Source organism: Mauremys mutica, chromosome 6 (genome assembly GCF_020497125.1).
Source record: "Mauremys mutica isolate MM-2020 ecotype Southern chromosome 6, ASM2049712v1, whole genome shotgun sequence".
Lineage (NCBI taxonomy): Eukaryota > Metazoa > Chordata > Testudines > Geoemydidae > Mauremys > Mauremys mutica.
In genome coordinates this window covers 24,719,517-24,744,101 of record NC_059077.1, presented here as the reverse complement: position 1 = coordinate 24,744,101, position 24,585 = coordinate 24,719,517, and the positions used below count along the sequence as shown (strand labels likewise).

At 38.6% G+C, this 24,585-nt stretch overlaps 1 protein-coding gene across 5 annotated transcripts in view; it reads right to left on the bottom strand.

Moving 5' to 3' along the window:
• Positions 1-24,585, bottom strand: part of NIPBL (NIPBL cohesin loading factor) — a 281,825-nt gene that overhangs the window by 129,306 nt on the left and 127,934 nt on the right. For all 5 annotated transcript variants that reach the window (XM_045020599.1, XM_045020600.1, XM_045020601.1 and 2 more), the window contains exons 6-9: positions 22,702-22,853; positions 19,277-19,437; positions 16,362-16,455; positions 7,699-8,331 (exon numbers count right to left, since the gene is read on the bottom strand). In XM_045020599.1, the coding sequence (XP_044876534.1) occupies positions 7,699-8,331; positions 16,362-16,455; positions 19,277-19,437; positions 22,702-22,853 (1,040 nt within the window). The remainder of the gene's footprint in view (positions 1-7,698; positions 8,332-16,361; positions 16,456-19,276; positions 19,438-22,701; positions 22,854-24,585) is intronic.

The window sequence follows — 24,585 nt, the reverse complement described above, 5'->3', positions numbered from 1 at the left end:
CAAGGAAAAGGAACACCCCATAAAGAGGGATGTCAGGAGAAAACACTGAGACTAAGTAGTTCCTCAGCTGATCTGCCCTAGCCTTAGGCTGAAGGAGGCTTAAGAGCAGTTTTGCTGAATTCAGGAAGTTGACCAGCTTATTTTTGGAAGTGTGTTTGTAACAGGATGGTAATGTGGGTAGTGTAATTAGGAGCTGAAAGCTCACACAAGGCATTATAATTTTTCTTCTCCTGATCCTTGTAACTCTGTGCTCCTGTCAAGCTGACTAACGTGCCTCTGTATTGTCGGGGCAATTTACATTAGTACACTAGAAAATTGCATGACTAAAACTATGGAAGAGTGGCAGCCCAGCTTGAACACCATTCAGACACTGTAGTTCCGTACTAAATCTCTCTCATTTTAACAGTTTAATGTGTAACCTACTTTAACCTCTCCCAAGAAATAGGTTTTCATAATGAATATGTTGAAAATATAACACACATACTTAGAATAGTAAGAAAATCTGAAAAAAAATGAACACAGAAAAGTGTAAAAAAAACCTGGTAATATCCTTAGTGAAAAAAATGACCATTTATTCAAGTACTACTTGTGAGAGACTGATTTACAATTTGGTTTATATCCACCAGCTTATGTAAGTGGCAAATTCTTAAATGTTTATTGCCAAATTGTTTTATGCTCCCCAACATTCCTCTGATAGTTTACTGATTTATTCTGACACCATCATACCTTGGATTTGAAATTACTTTAACTAATTGCAATGACATTTATGCAGCCTGATAATGAGCATAGCCTGCGTCATGTCATGTTATGTTAATGTTATGTTAATTAATATCAGAGTGGATTCAGCCACGAGTTACAAACTACAAAAGAAGTAAGTTCATCTTAACTTGCAACAACTTTTTTTTAGCTCCAACTTTATATCTTCACCTTCTCTGTTACACATGACTGCACAAAGAACAAGGGCCGAATTATTCGCTGGACAATTCCTTTTGTCATAAATTCTCTTCTCCCATCCTTTCAATAGGTACAGTGGTAGTCCTATTATTAGGCCATAGTCTCAATAAAGCAGTTTTATTTTAGATCTTAAAATAAAATACTACTTTACTACTATCCTCAGAGACCAGGTTCACACTTCAACAAACTTCTACTTGGAAGAGTCTAGCCTACACTGCCATTAGAGGTCTACACTATATTTTTAAAAAAAACATTCAGAAGTGTTTTAACATGTTTTCTTTGCTTAGTCTGTTATTTCAACTTCTTTAAAATGGGAAATTCAAGCAACTTTTACAGATGGACTGTAACATCTAATTTCAGTGACTAAACTGAAATTCCTTTTTTCTTCATTATTACAATCACATCTATGTTAAATAGGAAACTTTTCATTACCAATGCTACATAAGGACACTAGCTCCACCTAGTGTAGCGTACAGTGATACAAAATGCAGACTATATAAAGTTTACCTTTCACACATGAAAAATACATACAAGCATCCTATTTTGTCTCATTTTCTTTTTTTTGTAGGAACACTACATTTATATATATATATATATATATATCCATCCAAGTTGTCCTCCTCTCATATTAAGTATTCACAAATGCCTCATTTCAACTTCTTCCTTGTATCTGTAACTCTACTTTTACACAGTTGATAAGTATACAAATGACAAAACTCATGTCTTTTTTTTTTTTTTTTTTTTAAGGAAAACAAAGAATGATCTTAAGCTTCTACCGTTCATTTTGTACACCAGTAATACATTGCCTGTAGCTACACATTTTGTCATGAAATGTATAGGCAATATTAAATTACACACACTGCCTCAGGCAACATCAGTAATTAATTCTTATTGCTCACTGTGGGTTTTTTTTTTAAACGTAAGTGTTACATTACAAAAAGATTACTTACCAATAACTGTAGTTTTGAGTGTATTGCTCCTGCATATCCACACTCTTGGGATGTATGTGTCTGCTGCTTTCAGCTTGGAACCATCTAGAAAAGAAGCGCCCACAGGGGACATGCAAGTGCCCCCTCACAGATCGAAACACAGGAAGCAAATTTATAAAAGGGTCCGAATAGCCATTTCTTCCATTAGTTTGAAGAATCCACACAAGGATACCAAAGAAGTGAGGAGAATGGATCTTCAGAGGCAATGTACTGGAAAAATGCAGTTACTGGTAGGTAATCTTTTTCTCCTTTAAGAATTGCCTCTGTAGATCCCTAGTTTTAGGGAATTAAGTGCAGTAGCCTCTCAGGAGAAGAGCTGAGAATTAAGTGACAGTTGCATGACTGCTCTAGATTCATCAATTTGGGAGAGAACAGTACTCTGTACAGCTAGAACTGTAACTCCAGGTAAGTTTCTATGACAGACACATTACATAAAAATGATTATGAACCTGCCTAGGATCCAAAAGAATGAGTGTTCAATCCTATAAATACAGGGCCTCCAACTAAAATTATAGCAAAACTGAATCCAAGACTAATGCATTTTGAAACTCTAAACAGAAATGGATTCCCCTTTTGGATTTTTCACTAAAAGCTATATATTAACTAGATGACTTCTAGATGGGTTTTCTTCCTTCCTCTTTCTAAACAGTAGTGTACGGCCCTATTAATATTATGAATATGTTATCTACTTCCCACAGTAACGTATGTGGTCTAGGGGAAAAACATTAACTAGTTGACATAAAAATAGGAGGTGATACTTTTAACCCCTGTAAGGAAGGTCAGCCATTAAAACCTCCAGTTCATTCTCCTTGATGAGGTTATAGCATTCAGAAAGGCAGTTTTCAAGTTTAAAAGGTGCCTCTATTAATGTTGTAAGTACTAAGTTTAAATCTCAAGATATAATAGGCTCTTCAACTGGAGAGTTAGTGAACATTTAAAAAAGTATAATATGATGCAAGATTAAAACTTTGAACAGTAGGATCATATACAAAAATAATGTACATAAGCATCCTAACAGTGGCAAGAGACAAATCAGATTTTTTTCAAATGAGACAGTCAAAATCTAAGGAACTGGTGTTGATAAAAGGTCCAAATTGTTATCTAACCCCAAGAAAATCTCTTCTGCTTCAAAAAACCATTCCTTGTTGGAAATTTTCTAGATTGTACCTTTCCCGCACTTTCTTCTGGATCTGCATCCTTCCCACACAGAGTCACATGTCACTTAGGGCACGAATGTGTTCACTATCTCTGTCTATCATGCTGTTTGCCAAAATTACTACCTTGATGTGTTTCTATAACTGAACTCTTTTACAAGGATAGATTGCTGGCCTCCAACCTGAAGGACTAATTGACTGCTTTTGGACTGCTGGTGCCCACCATTTGACCTGTCCAGGTTGGGTGGTGCTGTCAGGAGTTAAAACTCCTGCTGGCAGAGTGCTCAGGGACACTGGAACACAAACTTTCCCTCCATCTCAAGGTGTGGTCCCCAGGGAAGGCTGGACTTCCTTAGAACACTCAATGTCAGAATTTTACAAAGTACGCTGAACAGACTAAGATCAGAATGAAGAATGTGGCTGTGCTCCCAAGAGAAAATTCAAAAATAGTTAAGAAGAACAGAAGCATCAAGAAATACAGAAAGTCTGAATACTTAAATTGATGAGCCCAAGTAGGAGCTATGAAAAATAGGTACATCCTTGTAATTTCCGATTTTCCTGACTATGATCAGAAGTAGAAACAAGGAGTCTTGTCTACCATCCAAAATAAAAAGGCCTATTAGCATATACAGGTCTACCCGTGTACTTGACCTGGGGTTGGGTCACCTCATGATAATTCTTATCTCAAAGAGATGCAAAGATTATCCCATTTCCTACAAAATCCTTCAGGAATCACTCATGTTGCCATTTATGTCTTCTACTGACACCTGAGACTTGATAAACAGAAGCTGGATTAAACTGATAAGCCACCATTGCCATCTTTTCAGAGAATATATGTCCTAAAACAGATGTTTGATGAGGATGTTGAGGCCACTGTGACATTTAACTGGAGAGGCTCTCTCATTCCATAATGTAGGCTCATACCATTTATCATAATCTTTACCAGTTTTTTTCTAATACAGGCAAGTTGTTCACAATGCTGATCAATTTAGAGAATGATTCCCGAAGTGGAAGAGGAGGAAGAGATGATGGCTTGTTCTTCCCAAGAGCAGGCAAAGAAAAAATTACAGGTTTTCCCAAAATTTTCAGTACCTTTTGGTCATGATGGAAAGACTAAAAAAGGTCATGTAAATGAAGGCCCAAATGACCATAAGGACAAAATAATGAAATGGATTCCAGAAGAGCTTTTTGGTGTGGGGCAGTGTATCAGGGTGATGCTTCCAACTCACATCTGATGAAGCTACGGTCAACCATGTCAGTTCTTGGAGCAGCAACCTGTGCCCTAATATCTCCCTTTTTCTTCTTTATTCCAGAAAGATTTGGCACAGCCCAGAGAAAGAGGCATCTGCTTAGTACGCTGCTCCAGTGCCATCATCAAAGTTGAGTTCTCCACTCAACTTGAAGCAGCTTTGTTCTGAGGGAGCTAAATACAGGGGTATTGGAATTGAGGCACTCAATGAGGATGGCACCATAATCTCCAAAGTCTATAGATCCCCATCCCTCATATGTACCAACCAATCTCAAGAATCACAGCATTTCTTTCTAAAGAGCACCATTCATGCCAGTTCTGAAAAGAATCCCCAGGAGAGTTCCTCCTCTTCTCCAAAATGATTCAACACCCACGGAAAGAAAATGTTCATATGCACCAAAAGCCGTGAAGTTTAGACTATGGCTGTGAGAAGCCTTAAGAGTGCATCTCTGAGAAAGTACAGTGCTGTATAGACATCATAACCCCAAAGGACCCCATAGCTGAGGAAGCCTTGGGAAAGACCACCAAGCTTTCAATGGTTCCTGGGGGTGATCATATAAAAGAAGCCTTTGATGGTTCTAGGACCAGCGGGCTGAGATCAGAAGGTACTCTTCAAGGACTAAGCACCAAATACACTTTTGCTCATGTTCCTTATCCTGAGAGATAAGCCATAAAACTCAGAGCAGCCTCTGGGGAATTACCCACTCAAGAACAGGAAACACTGGACGTATTTGTCCGTAGTGAACATTTTGGCTTTGCAGTATGGGCATCAATTAAAGCCTGTGCACTTGTTCTTGTCAGCCATACAAAACCAGGAGGAGAGAACTAGAGCCAAGAACTAGCCAGAAAAACCTAGAACAACCAACTGCACTGACTGAAGTCAGGTCGCACCACCTTAGGGATGCAACACTCAAATTTTTACACGCAATGGCAGAAAAGTTAGCAAAAAATTAAGTAAAGAACAGACCTACACTTTTCTTAAAAACTAAGTATACGCAAAAAATTACAGTGCAGAGAGACACGAGCACTAAGATGGTTCAGTAGCCACAATGAAGTACTAACAGAGTGGTTTGGTCTATGAATCCTCTTTTACAATATTGCTCTGAATATTTGAGTGCTGCCGAAGTGTGGTTATGCAATCCCAAAAGACACTGCTTTTCTAGATGGTTCTCAGTTTAAGGCCTTGGAGAACATCCCAAGAGCTGGGATCTACAGAGACCATTCTTGAAGAAACAAAGGGTTAGGAAATAAATTGAAAGCACTTAAATCAAGTTAAATTATTAGTAGAAGAAGTGTAGCAGCTTAGCCATTCAGAAAAGCATTTATTTCAATCAAAAGTATATTAAAATCAGATTAAGAAGGGATACCTTTGAAGAGAGCACATATTTTTCTCCATATACTGATTATCTGCAATGATGCATAATGTGACATGACAAGACTCAAATTTATCACCAAATAAAATATTTTTAAAAGTTTTATTAATTCCAGTTATAAATATTAAATGGGTGGATCAGCCATAACAACATTTAGGTTAGAAACATGTTTTGACTTATTTAACAAAATTTTTGGTCTAAATAAGGGAAAAACTTGTGCTCTCCCTGGATGGGTGATTAAGTCTGCATTTGTTAATACCCACATTTGGTGCCAACTAAAATAGAGCCCAGTCCAGATGTTGCTTCATACACAGGGGCGGCTCCAGGCACCAGCACGCCTAGCGCGTGCCTGGGGCGGCAAGCCACGGGGGGTGCTCTGCCGGTTGCCGCAACGGCGGCAGGCAGGATGCCTTCGGCACGCTGGTCCCGTGGCTTCAGCGGACCTCCCGCAGGCATGCCGCCGAATCCGCGGGACTGGGGACCTCCCGCAGAAAAGCCGCCGAAGGCAGCCTGCCTGTCGTGCTTGGGGCGGCAAAATACCTAGAGCCGCCCCTGTTCATACATGTCCAGTTGCAAATGCATTATCAAGTCAGAAGTTGCCCTGTTTAACTTCAGCAAGGCTTTTCTCTGACACCTCTGCTAAATTAGCATCAGACTTAAAAAGATTTTCTCTCAGAAGTTAAACCACAGATAGTATACAGGCTGCCTTTAAACAAAACTAAGGTTTACCCATTCTCATTTAACATGCCATTTTCACATAACACACACACACACACCTTGTTTTCAATTTCTAGAGGTGGGGTTTTATTCCACTGTTATAACTTTATAACAAATGACCTTCAAACTGGTGAACATATCAGAAACGTAAAATAGCACCAAGAAAGGATCATCCTGAAAAGGCATCTATGGAGGGCAGGCTTTAGATATAGATATTTAAATAAAGAGGGAAAGGGAAAACTCCAAAGGTTAGTCTAGCCTCTATGGCGTAAAGCAGTGGTTCTCAACCAGGGGTCCGGGGACCCTGAGGGTCCGCTAAGCATGGCCAGGGTTAGACTCCCTGGGGCCCAGGGCAGAAAGCCAAAGCCCCTCTGTATGGGGCTGAAGCTCAGGGCCCTGAGGCCCGTCACCCAGGGCTGAAGACTAAGCCTGGGTAACGTAGCTTCCCCAGGCAATGCTTGCTACCCCCTAACACCGGCCCTGACTTTTATATGCAGAAAACCAGTTGTTGTGGCACAGGTGGGCCATGGAGTTTTTAATAGTATGTGGGGGGAGGGAAGGCCTCAGAAAGAAAAAGGTTGAGAACCTCTGGCGTAGAGAACACAAGTCTGATAAGTAGGTACTGTATATAGTAGTTCACTGGAATATGTAATTTACAGATAAACAATGGTGTTCACTTGATCAAAAACTAAGGCAACGTAGAAGCATATATTATCCAATCATACCATTCCCTTTAAAAAAAATGTACAATTCTGAACATGTATACCTTTCGTGTTAGATATGACTGGTGATAAAAATAGAAGTGGTGTAGGAATTCTATTGTAATTTCAAAAAAAGACTTTTGATTGTATAGTCAGTAAACTAGTGCACAAGGGAAGTGTCTCTTTCATCAACTAATTGATCCATTATTTAATATCTATTAGAAACTGATTCCATCCATCAATGTAATTGTGTGGTACGGTCAGAATTCAAGTAACATCACAAGCAATGTCCTCTCTATCCTGATCTAATGTCATGGCTCAAAATTAGAGCAGTTTATGAATAATTTAACTTTTATTTCTTATAAACCCAAATTAAAAAACCTAACAACTTCACTCTCCAGATTTTAAGGAATGCAAGCAAAGTAATACCAGATATTACACACATGAAAGGTCACAGTTCATCTTGGACAACAAAGATGATTGCAGTATAAGAACCTATACAGAACAGAATAGAACTATGTGATGATGGGAAATAATAGGATATATACACAATCCTTTTACCTTTATCTTGGACTTCTTTTGAAAATCGCTCCCTTTCAATAGCTGATTCACGTTCTATCCGCTCAATTTCAGCCAATGCATCCAACTCTACTTCATCATATGGCGTTATAGTTCCTTGTTGCGAAACCTGTTGCTGTGTCTGTACCACAGGAGTTTGAGGTTGTTTTGCAGCAACTGAAGTGTTCTGTTGTAAAACAGGCACTTGTTGTGCCTGAAGGAATGCTGTCTGTTCATGCTGAGGCAAACACTGAGCAGCATTTAGTGGGCGATTAACATCCTGTGGAGTAATGGGTGTTTTAGAAGTCTGTCCTGGGTACTGCATATTAAAAGGAATATCACCCTCTGACACATTACTGTTTTCCAAACCAGAAAGCATATCATCCTGCTGGTCCATATCTGAAGATCTTACACGAGAGAGTCTTAACGTAAGTTTAGTGGAGTCCTTGGAAGGTGAACTAATGATATCGTACATTGCAGCTTTTTCAGTCTGGTCTTTTTCATCCTTGCCTAACTTCATTTTCTTTTGTTTCTTTTGCTTTCTTTCTGGAGAATCTAACAATATGTCTGGGGGTACATCTCTAGGTGATGAATAAGGTGGAGGCTGAGATTGTACGATTAAAGGTGGTCTTGATCCTAGAATAATAATTCAGAAAAACTGAACAGTTATGGTGTTTCACAGTTTATATAAAAGCACACTACATTATTTATAATGTGTATTTCTACAAATATTTGTGCTTACAAAGAGTAAGTGTATAAATAAGATGCATGATGAAGAACATCCTAAGGCCTGATGTAATACAGTTAGTTGCAGCAAAGGATGCCCATATCTTCTAGCAATTTATTTTAGCACTCCATATTTAGCGGATAAAGCACTATTCTAGTGAAGATGGCCAGAACTTTTCCCACAGTGCTTATAAGTTCAGGCCAGGACATCAACTATTAAAGATTTAGGTTAATGAAAAGGTAACCTGGTCTATGGGAAAAGGAAGGGTTGAAGGCTCCATAGATTCTCGTGGGGTCCAGTGCTGAAAACTTAATGATGAGCTATAGACAGACAATAGTCACTATATCTATGCATTTCCAAATGCAATAAAATGAAATCTGAACACATCCATAGGTCACAGAAGGCTCCCTGCTTAAAAATGTTCTTGGAAAGATGAAGTCAGGAAGCATTTCAAAAGCAAAATAAAAATAGCCTTCCTTTATTCTTTATCCCTGAGTATGTCTATTTCTTTTGCAACTTTCCTGCTTTAGGGGAGTTCTTAGTAAATTTACCTAGAGGCAATGCTTCTGTCCACAAGTGACTGAGGATATTGTTTCTGCCATTACCTCTCTTCTAAAACACATTCATTCCAAGTTTTGAGCAAATTTACAAGTATTTTACAAACAGGAACTTTAAAAAAGTGGATAATGTTCACATACATAGAATTCTTTACAAATTTAAAAAACCTCTTTTCATCTTAAAATAGTGCAAGCTCCCTTAATTCTCTGTTCCACAAAAAGCCTAAGAGAATAAATAAACTTTGCAATGGTCAACAATTTGAGCTCTGTTGGTCCAGTGTGGGAGTGACGGTGTGGAGAAGTGAAGGGCACAAAGCTAAAAAATACCCTGCCATCAAGCCTCCTCTAGTTTAAACATGGAGGCTGTTAGCTTAAACTTTTCTAATGATATCATAATAGCACTTGAGGAGAGGGGCGGTAGCTACAATTCAAACCACTTAGACATTTATCAGTTAACACCTTGAACTGCATTCAAATGAATTGGAAGGCAGACTGCAATTGTAATATGATCTATGCAAGAGACACCACTAAGTAAGCATGAAGCCTTATTCTGCAGATGAAGTTTCTGATGGATTTTCCAAGTAGCTCCAAGGACAGCACATTGCAATACACGGATCTAACGATGACAAAAATTAGGTATAACTGTGGCAAGGTCCACATTCAAATTAAAAGCTCTCTCCACAAATATCCTCTTTTCCTTTGTCCAGGCTCTTGTGCCTTGCTTTTTCTCCAATTCATCGTGATAGGTGTTCTACAACCTCTTTACACTAAACATGGCATAAATTGGATTTTACCTAATCCTTTTTTCCCTTTCCTCATCACGACTGTCAGTTACACTATCCTCCCTCCCACTAAAGCCTGAAACCATGAAATTATCTTTGATTCCCTTTCTCCTCACATCCAGACTCTCAAAATCTTGCAGCTATTCAATCCAGTATTTCTCAAATCAGCCCTCATCTTCATCCCCCAGGCCAAAATCCTGGCTTCTGCCAAGGCTGTTTCTCACTCTGCCTTCCACCACTGACTTCAACTCCTGTGATATATAACTTGAAATCCTTTTGACCTCAAGCGTAAATATTCCAGAACCTACAAGATCAGTTTACTACAGCATATAGGAGAAAATCTATTACCTGATGATTTCCTTTCTGGTAATGACCCTTTGCCACCACAGGACATAAAGACTGTACTTCTCTTTTGGCAAGTACCAGAGGTTTCACAAAACTTGTCAAAGGCGCTTACGTGCTTGCGTCCATTCCCCACACACACTTCTATTCTCGATCCAAATGAGTACTTCTGAAACTGTACTGGAACACTCAATTCTTATTCTTAACAATTATACCTTATTCAATTACATTAAAAGCCTGATTCTCCACTGCCTTTCACCTTATGTAAAGTATTTATACTAGTGCAAAGTGAGTGTAAAACAGTACCATTCTGTGCTTACTTTGCTCTGGGGCATGACTTCTACATAAGGTATAGGGCAATAGAGAATCAGGCTTTTTCTATTTAAGAGTAGCCTGAAGAGGCCAAAGGATCTCAGAAGAGGTGGACTGGGTTGTGAGATTATTCCAAGAAAAATAATCAGTTGATTTTTTTCCATTCTGGATTCTGACTTCACCACCACATTTGGGATCTGGCAAGCAGGAAGAAAAAAATAATAGTGAGGGAGAAGAAAGAATAAACAAGAGTTTCCCCTTCCCTCCTGAACTGACCAATTCTACTAAGATACAATTTACCAGCTCTTCTCACAAGCAGCATATGCCATGCTCTTTTGTATGTTGAGGCATCAAGCAAAACGATCTCCTGTTGTTAGGAAGCATATGTTGACCTTTCGAATAACTCTGAAGCATGATGAGCAACCTGGTCCTTAGGGAAAATATAATAAGGCTCATGCCATAAGAGCAAAGGTTTCTGAAGACATTTCTTGCCAATGTGATTGTGACAAGGAAGAATGTTTTCATAGCAAGGGAATTAGATGATATCTGCTTGAATGGATAGGTGAAGATCCCAAGTAGGGAGGATAGGTTTGGTTTACATAAGAGTGCTGCTATAATAAACTTTGATACTATGGGGTGATCTACTAGAAACTTGGATGAGCCTGATTTTATAACAGTCTTTAGTGCTGAGACACAAGAAGCAATGGTGGTGGTGGTCTTTTGGTCCAAATGTAGGCCACTCTGTAAGACATCCAGCAAATCAGAAAACCTGACTTCTTCCAGTTGATCTTTCTTAGAACCAATAGGATAATTTTGTCCAAACTCTTGTGTAGGCTGAGAGGGCGCAAGGCTTATGTGAGGCTAAGAGACCCTCCATTACTTTGGAAGGGTTATCCAACCTTATTTAGGACTTGCTGCTCAATAAATAAACAATCAGACTGGAGTAATCTGGGATGTGATTAAGAAGCAGGTCCTAAAATAGGACATCCTGCCTGTTGGGGAGAATAAAAGGAAGCCTGTGCAATATCTCCAAAGCATTTGAGTCCCACACCCTTCTTGGCCAGTCTGGGGTGAGGATGACAGCTACAGCATCCTTCCTATACCTTCGTAATCATTCTTCCTAGTAGCAAAAAAAAAAAAAAAAAAAAAAAAAAAAAAAGAGGGTGAGAAGAGTTTTAGAGACCCTGACTTGGCAATCTGTGAGCCTGACCATCTTTTCCCAGTGATCTTCAGTCTACTTTCCTTGCCTTGTCTCTTGCATTACAACTGAACATGAACATATCCCATTAAAGTATGTCTCAGCTAAGGCTCAGGTCAAACTGAGCTAAGCCTCTCTAAATACTAGCTTGAATACATGAAGGTTCAGGAACCATTATTAGCTCTCTCTCTTTGATGGCTTAGCCAGGCAGGTTTTGTGTTCAGCAACCCTTTTGGGTTGATCACCCTAGCAGAGGTTAGATGAACTTACGCACAGGAGACAATCTACTTCTCTTTGGCATTTAAATTAAATGTCTTGTTCCTACCGCTTGATGATATATTTGTACCACGGTTGTCACATTTTCTAACTGAACCACAGTGTGTTCCTTTCTCAGATTATCCTGGAAGAGCCACCCTGATCATGCTCATCTCTAAGAAGCGGATGCTCTGGAGTTTGACCTATCATATTCTCTTTGTTATGATGCCGTGGGTCTGATCCCACACCCTGAAAGGCATCACCAATTTAGGATTCAGATTGCAGAGGGGGGAATCCTACCATCAGTCAGCTTCTTTTTTCAGAAGAAACAGAGGGAACAGATCACTCTGGATGGAACCTTCACCTTCCATTGCATCTCCTATTGGGAACAGTTTCTAGCCCTCAAGTGGAAGCCTTTAAGCACTCTCACATACCATTTGGACAATAGAGTAATCCCTATGCATGGGGCCCATCTGCCCTATGACCTATAGGTAAAGATGGGCACACTGGACATCAGTACCAGAAAGCTGTCAAAACTTTGCTGCATTGGAAGGACTCTCATTCTGTGTGTCTATCTTAATTCATGGTGAGGTGATCGACAACGGTTCAGGGATTCTCTTCTTTAAGTATATCATCCTAGAGTCTGGACAGGGTACTCTGAGTTGATTACTGAGGGTATGTCTGCACAAGGGGTACAATCACCATCTAGCCCAGGTCAGCTGACTCAAGCTCATAAGGCTCAGGCTCTGGGCCCAAAAAATTGCTGTGCAGACATTCTGTGAGGGTGGAGGGTTCCAGAGCTCAGGCTCCAGCCTAAGACCAATTTTTAGCCCCACAGCCCAAGCCCTATGAGCCAGAGTCAGCTGACCTGGGCCAGCTGCATCTGTGCCATATAGCTATCCCTGAGAATCACAGAATCATAGAAAAGTAATGCTAAATGGACCCCTGAGAGGTCACCTAGTCCATCCCCTCATGTTGAAACAGGATCAGGTATACCTAGACCATCCCTGACAGGTGTTTGTCTAATCTGCTCTTAAAAATCTCCAGTGATGGGGATTCCACAACTTCCTTTGGTAAGCTACCCCGGTACTTAACTAACCTTATAGTTAGGAACTTTTTCCTAATATCTAACCTAAATCTGCCTTGCTGCTACTTCTTGTCCTACCTTCAGAGGATATGGACAACTGATCACTGTCCTCTTTATTACATATTTAAAGATTTATCAGGTCCTCCGCGCAGTCTTCTTTACTCAACACTAAACATGCTCAACTTTTTTAACCTTTGCTCATAGGTCTGATTTTCTAAAATTTCCAGCATTTTTGAGGCTCTCCTCCGGACTCTCTCCAATTCGTCCACATCTTTCCTAAAGTGACACACCCAGAATTGGACAAAGGACTCCAGCTGAGGCCTTACCAGTGCCAAGTAGAGTGGAACAATTACCTCCCATGCCTTACTCATGATATTCCTGTTAATACAGAATGATATTTGCCTTTTCTGCAGAGATGGCTACCACTACTCCTTTCTTCTCTGGTGTTCTTTTTTGGATCACAGTCCATGGAGATGTGTCATGAGCTCTGGTATTATTTATCATCCAATATATAACTGGAGAGGAAGTGTAGGGGAACAATCCTGAAGAGGTCTCAGATCTTCCTGAGGGAAGATCAGAAAAGATGCCAGATCACTTGGCAAATAACCCAAATACCCACTCCTTGGCAAAACACAGAGAATTTATGAATAAAAATACTATATAAAGATCTAGATATCACCATTATTGTTACTGTTTATGAAGAACCTGGTTTGGTACTCTTTAGAGAAGGATTTACAGAAGTTTGGGGGAGATTTTTCTATGTAATCCTGCAACATTATTGATTGATAAGCACAGTCCTGTTTACCAAGTTTTGTTGCTTAAGAGAACCCTTGCAAAGATGTCTCCATCTGTTTCTTGGCTGGCATGGGTGGAATATGTAGAGGCCCAAACAAATCATCCAGACTCTGAGCCCCTTCTTTTAGCACAGTGAGGGCCTCTAGATTGGGAACAATTGTGGCAGGGCTCCCCATTTGTAACTCCAGAAAAGATCTCTTCGCAGATGGAGCACCTTTTGTTTGGCTCTGCCATGATGGAGAAGAGTAGAATAATGAAGGCATAGAGCTGGATGAGTAGTCCTACTTGGGGAATGATCCACTACACACTTCTCACGGCTCTCCCAAAATTTGGCTTTAAAAGAAGACGTGGTAACAGGAACCATAGGAATACTAAGCCATTGCTCTGTTTGCATGATTGTAGACACAGAACCTAAATTGTAGGCAGAAGAGGCATGCCCGAGCCTTGGAACCTTATGGATAAATCAGAGCTGTCTTTGGTATTTGTAAGAAGAGAGGTACAGCCAAACAACCCAGAATAAGGGTATTTTTTAATTTATTTTAAAAGGCAGGCAAACTCAATCAGGACAGCAGATATAACTTCCGTCATTTCTTGCAGGAGTTTTCACCTGTCTAAAGCATTACCTTTTCCCTATTCAAATTCTGTGTCAGCCAGACAGCACCTATAATAATTAAACACTGAGCAATAACACTCTTCAACTCTAATTAAATACACAAAAAATCTCAGGGTTATCTACATTTTCAAATCATAGAAGCTCAATATCTACAATATCTTCCCTAACGGCCTCACGTGTTGAACCAGAGGATTGAGAACCCGGAAACCCTATGGTACCTTGCATGTGATCTCTCTGATGAGAGAAAGTCCAATACAACCCTTTAGGTACTCCACGGAGGAAACAATTTTCTTTCAATACCAACTTCTTCTATCTCTTCTGTTATTTGCAGGCTTGTCAACAATATTTTCATGGGTAAACATCAAAGACAGCTAAGAGATCTAAAGTAATCAACTAGATGTTCATTCATCACCAAGAGGAAATTGGTCAATGTAACTACGCTGTCTCCCTACTACACCCAGGCCTAAAAAATAGACTGTCAAGCATTAAGTGGTCTGGAGACTCAAGTATTATTAGAACTATTTCAGTAAGATTAAGTACTGAGTAAACCATCACAGTAACATTCTCTACAAGGAGATAAAGGACAGGGCAGTATTTGCTGAGATTCTTGCCATCAAGAAATAATCTCTTGATCAAAGATTTAATAATAACTACACTAAGAGATGCTGGCATTTTGGCCTACATCAATAACTCAATACATCCCTTCTGGACTTCAGCTAACAAGAGTTGGGTGGATCCAATATAAAGGTTATAGCCCAAATGCCTCCAATATTCCCAGAACCGTAGTAATTCACACCAACTAGTCCACCACTTCTATGCTTCTGCCACAACCAGTCCAAGTCCAAGCAATCTTACAAGTTGGCTGAAAAATTTTCAAGGTGGGTGACAACGTGTTTGAGGTGAGGTAGTCTGGATTCACCAAACTGTTTATTAACTGGAACACCTATACTGATCAAGGCTTTGTGGAGGCTACAATGGCAGCAACTAAACTATTATTTTGCCACCTACACAATAAATTCTTTACTCCAATTTGCCAGACTTCAATCACAACTTTACCCACCAGGTGTTGCACTCATCTTCCTTCCATACGATATCTAGATAACACAATGAACTGTGAAAATCATTTTTAGCAATCCTCTGTCTCCCTTCTCACCCCCTATCCTTTGGTTCTCTTCCCAATCTCAGTTATTCTTGCTCTCTCACTGAGCCATCTAGCAAACATTTTATTTTATTATCTTCCAGTGGAATGGCAGGAAAAAGTATTTTTGCCCCTTTTTATTATTGTGGCATTGAGTTATTAAGTATATGCATAGCTGTGGATCCTCTGCCATACACCAGAACTGTGTACTGTATTCACCGAGTCACAGTCAATTACTGTTATAAAATGGTAAGGAGGCACTGGGGGGGGGGGGGGCGGAAATCACACACACACACCCCACAAACCCACACACGTTCTAGAGCTTGGTATAAAGAACTACTTTTAGGGGTTTTTTACATTATCTTATGAAACTGCCCTCCTACTTTTCCTATCCAGCTAATATATTTAGGCCACATCCACAGTACATTACCACAATGTCTTTCATCGCAATTAACACAATAACTGTTTTATGTTATGATAATTTCTTTATATTTATGAAAGTAATAACTCAGATGTGTTTGAACCATGTTAGCATGGAACAATGGAAATTGTTCTTCTAATACAGTTTAATCCTCAACACGTACAGGGTTTACAATCTTGCTATCCTCCAAAGTAGTCTGTTTTAAAATACAGTGAGTCAAATGTTGGTCCTTCTCAGGCTTCCAGTTAACAGGGGACCAAAATAAAATTGTAATTAAAAATATCATTATGTGTACGTAACTTCTGCGGTTTTATCTAAACATAAAATGCTAGTTAGATCAAACTATATAGCTTATAAATTCACTTGTCTTTTATCACTGGGAAACAAACTCATACATACATACATACATACATACAACCTGTTTTAGCTACAAGAGTACCTTTAGGTGTTCCATCGCTTCCAGCTGGAGAGCACACAGACTGGGGTGACCGCAAAGAAAATGATGCAGCATTCCTTATTGAAGACTCACCATCCTAAAAACAGTGATGATAATGTATATTATACATTTATTTTCTAAAAAAAGTCTAATCAGGATAAATACTGGGAAGGAGGTCACAAGACAACTATTAGCAACTAAGACTCTTTGAAATGTAGACCCTTTTCATCATATTTTATGTATATTTTAGAATGAAATCAGCGTCCGAGTGAGAATCTACAACCAGCACATGCAGAAAACAAATATGAATTAGTGATAATATGTTTTAGCTAAAAGCACTATTTTATTTAGTTTGTCATGAAGAATTATACATATTTAGAAGATCTCTGATATTGGCACTCATGCCAATGAACTAATAAATACAAGCCTGAACTTCCTTTGCTACCAACTGGGGGGGGGAAGAACTCTCCATGAAGAGAAGTTTCAATTTAAAATCACAATGCTTTTGGGCCCGAGCGGTCAAGTTGATGCAGTGGGAGAACTTTTGTGGGTCATGGCCTTCACTGAGGCAGCAGATGCACCTAAAGTGGCCATTGCTCATTGGAAAGGCTTCCTGACAAGAGAGACACCTCTTGAATCCTGGAGATCCTGGCATACTTCCAAGGGGGAGAGGTCCCAGTTAGGAAGGGTGGGAAAATGGGAAGTGTCACATAACAGGGAGGGAAGAGAACAAAGTTTGGTTTTTTTAAAGGGAGAAAAACAAATGGAAACAGCTATATACTCAGGCAAACTAGGGAGAGTGTGACTAAAGGCTAAGGAAGAGGACTCTGCTAGCAGATTCCATCCCAAACCAAAGACGGCTGAGAAGGAACTGAGGGTCTGTGGACCACACAGCCCTATATATAGAGGCCCCTCACAGTGCAAGATGGGGAGGAGTGCATGTGCAGCCCAATGGGCACTGCTACCAAAGATCTCCCATCCCAGGTGCAGGAGGAGCTGCCACACCTACAGTGGTGCACCCATGGGGACACTATTGAAAGAAGTAGTATTTATTTGCATTCTAAAACTCAAAAAGTTGAATTTTGCTAATTTTTTTTAAAAAAAAATAACATTTAGAGAGACATTTAAGTATAGAAAATTTCAGCTCTAAAGCAGAATGTTTCAGAAACTTGTAAGTGTGTGAAAGCAGGAAATTACAATGAAAACTTCTCTGCAATACTCATTATACTGGATACAATCAGGTGTCTGCTTTAAGTGAAGTGATGCTGTCAAGTTGTTTTTTTGTTGTTTTTTAATTCCTTAACTCTTATCTTAAAATATTAAAATGTAAAAGGATTTAAAAACCTGAATGTACTTTATTTTTGTTTACCTTCTGCAGTCAAATTGAACAATGACACTAGACCTGTTATGTTTAATTTGTTCCAGCTTCTCATGTATTACAATATCACTTCAATCTTTGTGCTGCATATACTGTGTGGCAACTTTTTTTTTTTTAAAGGAAAAAAAAACAACCCTGTCTTGGAATCATTATTTTTAAATGTCATTGAAAGATTTCTACCAGTTCTTAAGTTTTGCAAGAAAGCTTCTTTTAACAAATGGATGATTGCTTTGACAGTGTACCTTTAAAATAAGAATTAACTGTGGGAAACATGTATATTTGATGCCAGAAGAAGCTTCACACTTTAGTGAAGTTGTATCACTGAAGCAGAGACTACCTGCATTTTAAGGATGCTCCTTTTATATTACAAAGGTAATACTGTTGACTTCACACTGTAGTTATGGATTTTCCATTAACTGTTCATTACTTGTTTGGTGAACACAATCATCTGGAAACAGCTAAATGATTGTGTGCTTGGTTTTAATACACAAAAATGATGTAGTTGATTCACCCGCTCTTGGTTTTACTGAGTTAACTGTGCTCAGGGTTTTAAGGATCCAGGTGTTATCACACTTGATATAGTCCTCTGTGAGAAAGTGTATCACACTTGTATAGTGTGTATGTCATGTCTCCCTCCCACTCTACTGGCTAGTTTATATAGATAACTGTCTACTACTGCTGCAAGCTAATATAGTGACTATTTTGGTAGAGGCTTGACTTGATGCTGAATATCACAAGTTCAAGACCCTCTCATAACCGGTAGTGGGCATTATTACAACAGCATTGCTCAAAGAACTGATGTCAAAAAAAATTCTTAGTGGTTCTTATATATCATGCTCGTAAAGAATTACCTCAACAAGATGCATATACAGGCTGAGAAAATGTTGACGGGATGAGGAGCTCATTAAGTGGAATATTCATCACCAATTTAGCAAAGAATCTGGGATGAGTTCACAGCACCACTCTCTTTTTTAAAGGTTATTAAACTGTATATCAGTCATTAGAACATGAATTTCACCTCCCTTTATATGAACTGAAGTCACAGATGCCAGAAAAATAAATTTCCATGCAAGACATTTGAGCTCACAGGTATTGAGTAAAAATAAAAAGTCAAAAGAAACTTTCATCAGGTTTAACAGGATCATATCACTAACAGAGACTTTTTAAATAGGGTGTTTCAAATGTGTCATGAAACCAACATAGGCTCTTATCCTGTCCACATCAATATAGTATCTGAGCAACTAAAACAAGGCAAAATTGCCCTTTAAAATAAGCTAATATGTAGAGACAATTTTCACTTTTCTTCAATGCAAAATAAATGTTGCAAAAGTGGTTTCAAGCAAAACAGTGGTCATTTAAAATAAATTTTAAAATTATGACCTACACAAACAGAAATTGAAAAATTAATTAAACTGATTATTCCTTTTCAAATGTCAACAGCAACCCAGAAAAATATTTGGTTTTTAGACCTGTCACACAATTCAAGTATTTGTCAAACATTTCCTTTCATATAAAAAATTAGTTGGGGTCTGTAACATACATCACTACTTAGTCTGTGCACCATCTGTAGGTAGTCTTCATTTGAGCCATGTCTAGAATTATCAGCATGGTGATTAGCTGAATTGCCAGACAACTGACTTGAAACTTTATTTTCATGTATGTTCCTCATCCCACCTGAGACAATGGGACTGGATACTGAAGCTGAAATAAGAAAAAAAATTATAAAAATATTTAATATTAAAATGTTTTAAGTCCAGTTATTGATAATACACATAAGCGAGAGATCAACAAAAGGTTTGGCAATCAATTGAATTTACCAGCACTGCTTCAGCAACAAGTAGTTACAAGAATTATGAACTAACTTTTACCAGAGATTTATGATATTGTACCAGTGTGACCAATTATTTTTACTCAGTGAAATATACTTGTATAATATACAAGATTCTTTAATAAGTTAGACTTCCATTTAGTTACAGTGGAGAAGTTAGAGGCATGAATAAAGGGTGAACACTTGTGGGTCAAGCCAGGAAACACTGCAAATAGCTGTAGACACATTTGTTAATGACAAATATTCCACTGGAAAGGAAAAAGGAAATTTTAGAAAAATTCCTTGACTGAAGGTCAAAGATTCTATCATCACAAGATTAGACTAAAAAGCTCAAGCTATATCTCAAAAGAAAATGTGAAGAACCACAACAACAGGCAGGGAAAACAATAGGCCTATATTAACAGATATGTACAGAATGCAGACTTCTTCATCAAGTCAATGTAACTCATGGCAAATTTTGGCTGTAGCATCACATGCATGGGAAAACAGTAATAAAATTAAAATGGAGAAAGATCAAGAACATTTTAAAATTTAGACTGCAAATTCTATATTATTCTAGGGAAAATTATATTTTTGGCCATTTTTCTGGGTGTTTTGGCATAGAATTTGTTCTTGGTCATGTGTGTTTACAAGCTTATATCTTTGTTAGTTACCACAATTATGAAAATAATATATTACCACAAAGATTAGAAATACTGAACACATGTTAAAAGTTCCTTCTCCAATTACCTCACTATAAGATGGGCATATGTAGGGAAAGTATCATTTCTGCTTTCCCCACAAATTCCTTGCAATGCTTTCTTCCACAGAGGTTGCAACAAGGTCTTCATTCTTCTCTTTTGTAGGTGAAACTGCGTTATATGGAACTTGCTTTGATTCGAAGTGCACAGCCCCGCCCCCCTGGAGCGCTCCTTTACTGCTTTATATCCGAATTTGTGTTATATCGGGTTGCGTTATATAGGGGTAGAGGTGTATTAAATATATCTTGTTTCAGGGATGGACGGTCATTTCTATACGCAATGCATTTGACAGCCACTTTTGCCACAGTAAAATCATGGAGAACACTGTGACCCTAATTATAAGTAGAGATAGGTTTGAATCAAACTAGTGGTGATCCCCAAGGGTCAGTCCTAGGACCAGTCTTATTCAACTTATTCATAAATGATCTGGAGAAAGGGGTAAAAAGTGAGGTGGTAAAGTTTGCAGATGATACTAAACTGCTCAATATAGTTAAGACCAAAACAGACCGCCAAGAACTTCAAAAAGATCTCACAAAACTAAGTGATTGGGCAACAAAATGGCAAATGAAATTTAATGTGGATAAATGTAAAGTAATGCATATTGGAAAAAATGACCCCAACTATACATACAATATGATGGGGGCTAATTTAGCTACAACTAATCAGGAAAGAGATCTTGGAGTCATCCTGGATAGTTCTCTGAAGACATCCACGCAGCGTGCAGCAGCAGTCAAAAAAGCAAATAGGATGTTAGGAAACATTCAAAAAAGGATAGAGAATAAGACGGAGAATATCTTATTGCCCTTATATAAATCCATGGTACGCCCACATCTTGAATACTGCGTACAGATGGGGTCTCCTCATCTCAAAAAAGATATACTGGCATTAATAAAGGTTCAGAGAAAGGCAACTAAAATGATTAGGGGTTTGGAACGGGTCCCATATGAGGAGAGATTAAAGAGGCTAGGACTTTTCAGCTTGGAAAAGAGGAAACTAAGGGGGGATATTATAGAAATATAAAATCATGAGTGGGGTAGAGAAAGAGAATAAAGTTATATACTTGTTCCCATAATATAAGAACTAGGGGCCACCAAATGAAATTGATGGGTAGCAGGTTTAAAACAAACAAAAGGAAGTAGTTCTTCACACAGCACACAATCAACCTGTGGAACTCCTTGCCTGAGGAGGTTTTGAAGTTTAGGACTATAACAGGGTTTAAAAGAGAACTAGATAAATTCATGGAGGCTAAGTCCATTAATGGCTATTAGCCAAGATGGATAAGGAATGGTGTCCCTAGACTCTATTTGTCAGAGGGTGGAGATGGATGGCAGGAGAGAGATCACTTTTTTTTTTAAAATGGAGATATACCTATCTCCTAGAACTGGAAGGGACCCCAAAGGGTCATCTAGTGCACTAGAAGGACCAAGTACTGATTTTGCCCCAGATTCCTAAGTGGCCCCCTCAAGGACTGAGCTCACAACCCTGGGTTTAGCAGGCCAATGCTCAAACCACTGAGCTATCCCTCCCCCCTGAGCTATCCTTCACTTGATCATTACCAATTAGGTTCACTCCCTCTGGGGCACCTGGCATTGGTCACTGTCGGTAGACAGGATACTGGGCTGGATGAACCTTTGGTCTGACCCAGTATGGCCATTCTTATATTCTTATGTAAACCCATCCCAAATGTTAATGGTCAGAGGGAAGCAAGGAGTTTGGAATCCAGATCAAGATCCAGATTTTGTGCTGGCCCCTATTACTACCAACACCCTAAAAAAAAGACAAGTGTAACATCTTTGAACTTTGACAGGGTTCAAACTCTGTTTTGTGGCTTGGCCTGGACCGAACTCTAATTTTTTAAGTTACTGTTACAGCCTAACAACTGTTCATTCCCTGAAGTTATACAGGGGGGAAAAATCTTCACATTAAGTTTTCATCACTACCCTTAGTACATGAAATAGTGATAGATGATATACATAACATGAAATACAGAACTATCCTACATTTTCACCAAGAAACTAAGCCTTAAGAACAGTTTGTTTAGAGAAAAGGCAAGTTATGCTGATAAAAAGGACTTAAAATGTTTGAAAACCATTTAACAACAACAAATTTCAATTCTGCAAGGTTTTTTGGTATTGCTGTATTCTATTTTTCTCCCAAACCAGGATAAAATGCCAGCTGATTTTTTAAAAGGGCAGTTAGCTAATTTTGCAGCCTATTGCACACTTTAGACAAATTCCTGCCTAACTTATTCACACACAGATCCTGCTAACCTAATGTAATTTTGCACATGAACAGTGAATAGGGTCTGGCCCTTTGAAAGGAATTACAGAACTGTGAAATATCCACACAAAGTTAAAGTTATCTTGAGTTCTGAGAACAGAATGATGATCTAATTACCTTGTTGCATCTGAGGGTGTGGTGTATAACTTGGAGGATGTGAATATGGCATGTATCCTGCAGGGCTTTGAGGAGCATATGGACTAGGCACTGGGCTGTTCTGTTGTGCCATAAATCTGTTACCAGAGCTTGTCTGTGGTGGCACAAACCGGCTAAAAACAAAACCCAAGTACAAGTTAGGAAATCCAATGTAGGCAGCTTATTTCTTAGACTTATTTTACAATACTTTATAAGGCCAGCCATGTAATCCAGTGGAATCAAGAAACACCTATTAAGAGTAACATTTCTCACAAAATTGCTTGCATCTTCTCTGATTCAATTATTTCTTAACAGCTACATTTGCATTAATCAGAACTAACAGGAGAAAAAAATCCATTCATAAGAACTATACCTAGAAAAAGTAAATAGCAGTTTAACGTTCTAACCAGGTATTACAAAAAAAAAATTTACTCATAGCTTACAAAAGCTTACTCATAGCTTAGTAAAAACCTGAATGAAAATCAAAACCAAATAATTTTTCACGTGATGACTAGCTTGATTAACATTATCAATGAATCCATATATTCCCTAGGTCTCATGGCATCTAGAGCATAGTTTTGGCAATTCATTTTCAAACAGTTCAGTTTTCTAAAATATATTGGAGTCCGTTATATAGTTTGTGAAGACTTATTTGATTTCTATAGTTCTGCTACAAAATGCTTTATAGAGCCCAAGGAACAAATTCCAGCACTTTGCACAACTTTGTAACGAAGTTTAGCAAGCTAATCTGAAAATTATTTTTTTAATTAAAAGTAACATGACATAGCGCTTATGTTTGACAATGCACTAGAAATTATTCTTTGAACATTCCCTGACTTAACATTTTAGCCTTAAACAAAAGAAAAAAAGTAGACAAAATAGGGGGCTTTATCTGCTTGAGAAAATAAACAGGAATTCTTCTTCTGGATACAGTTTTAAAGAAATGACAGTACACAATGCCTTCTAATGGAATATCAAGCAAAAGTATTAATGAAAATGAGCTAACATATATGTCCCCCTCTTCCTCTCCTTTTCCTATCTACAGGCAGACTACAATGACCGGACTTTTCATCCAGGAGTTCTGGTCAAAAACTGGATGCTTGGCAACCGTTTTTGAGCCTCTAGAAACCAAAGACCTTGCTTTATTCTAAAAGATCACAATCTTGTTCCATGTGTCTCTAGGGGACCTAAATCACATGATATGAGTGTTCTATACCACTGAAAACTACCTGAGGCTGGGCAGAAGTCACTATCTTCTGTGTAGTCAAAGAAAACCAAAATAACAGCCAAGTGGACTTTGGGATGGGGAGGGAGGAGGCTATTCTCATTATGAGCACATGCAACTCCCATTAAACTTAACAGGAGTTCAGTGTGGGCACTGAAAGACAAAAAGATCCTTAAGAAGGCATTTTCATTTGTAATAGTTTAATTTAGCAGCTCACTGATAAATATATAATACTGTAAATTAATAACTGGACATTCCAATAAGATTTCATAGAACTTTGTTTCTCTGTCAAGACTATACTGCTAATATAAAGGAGAGTATTACCCAAACAAAGAGGACCTGATCCAAAGCCCACTGAATTCAATAAACCTTGAATCAACCTTATAAAAAGGACATAAATAAAGCAAGAGAGAAAGTGATTCAGGAAGTATACATCCTCTTTATAGGGCTAATCCAAGATTTATTGAATTCAATGGGCTTTGGATCAGGTCCTCTTTGTTTGGGTAATACTCTCCTCTATTTTAGCAGCAAGTCTGCAACAAACTTGCCATAACCAAAAAACTCTCAGCAGTCAGCCCTGGAAATCGCTCTTGCGAAAGGCAAAGAAAGGAGTAACTATGGAACAGGGAATTTGCTTTGTA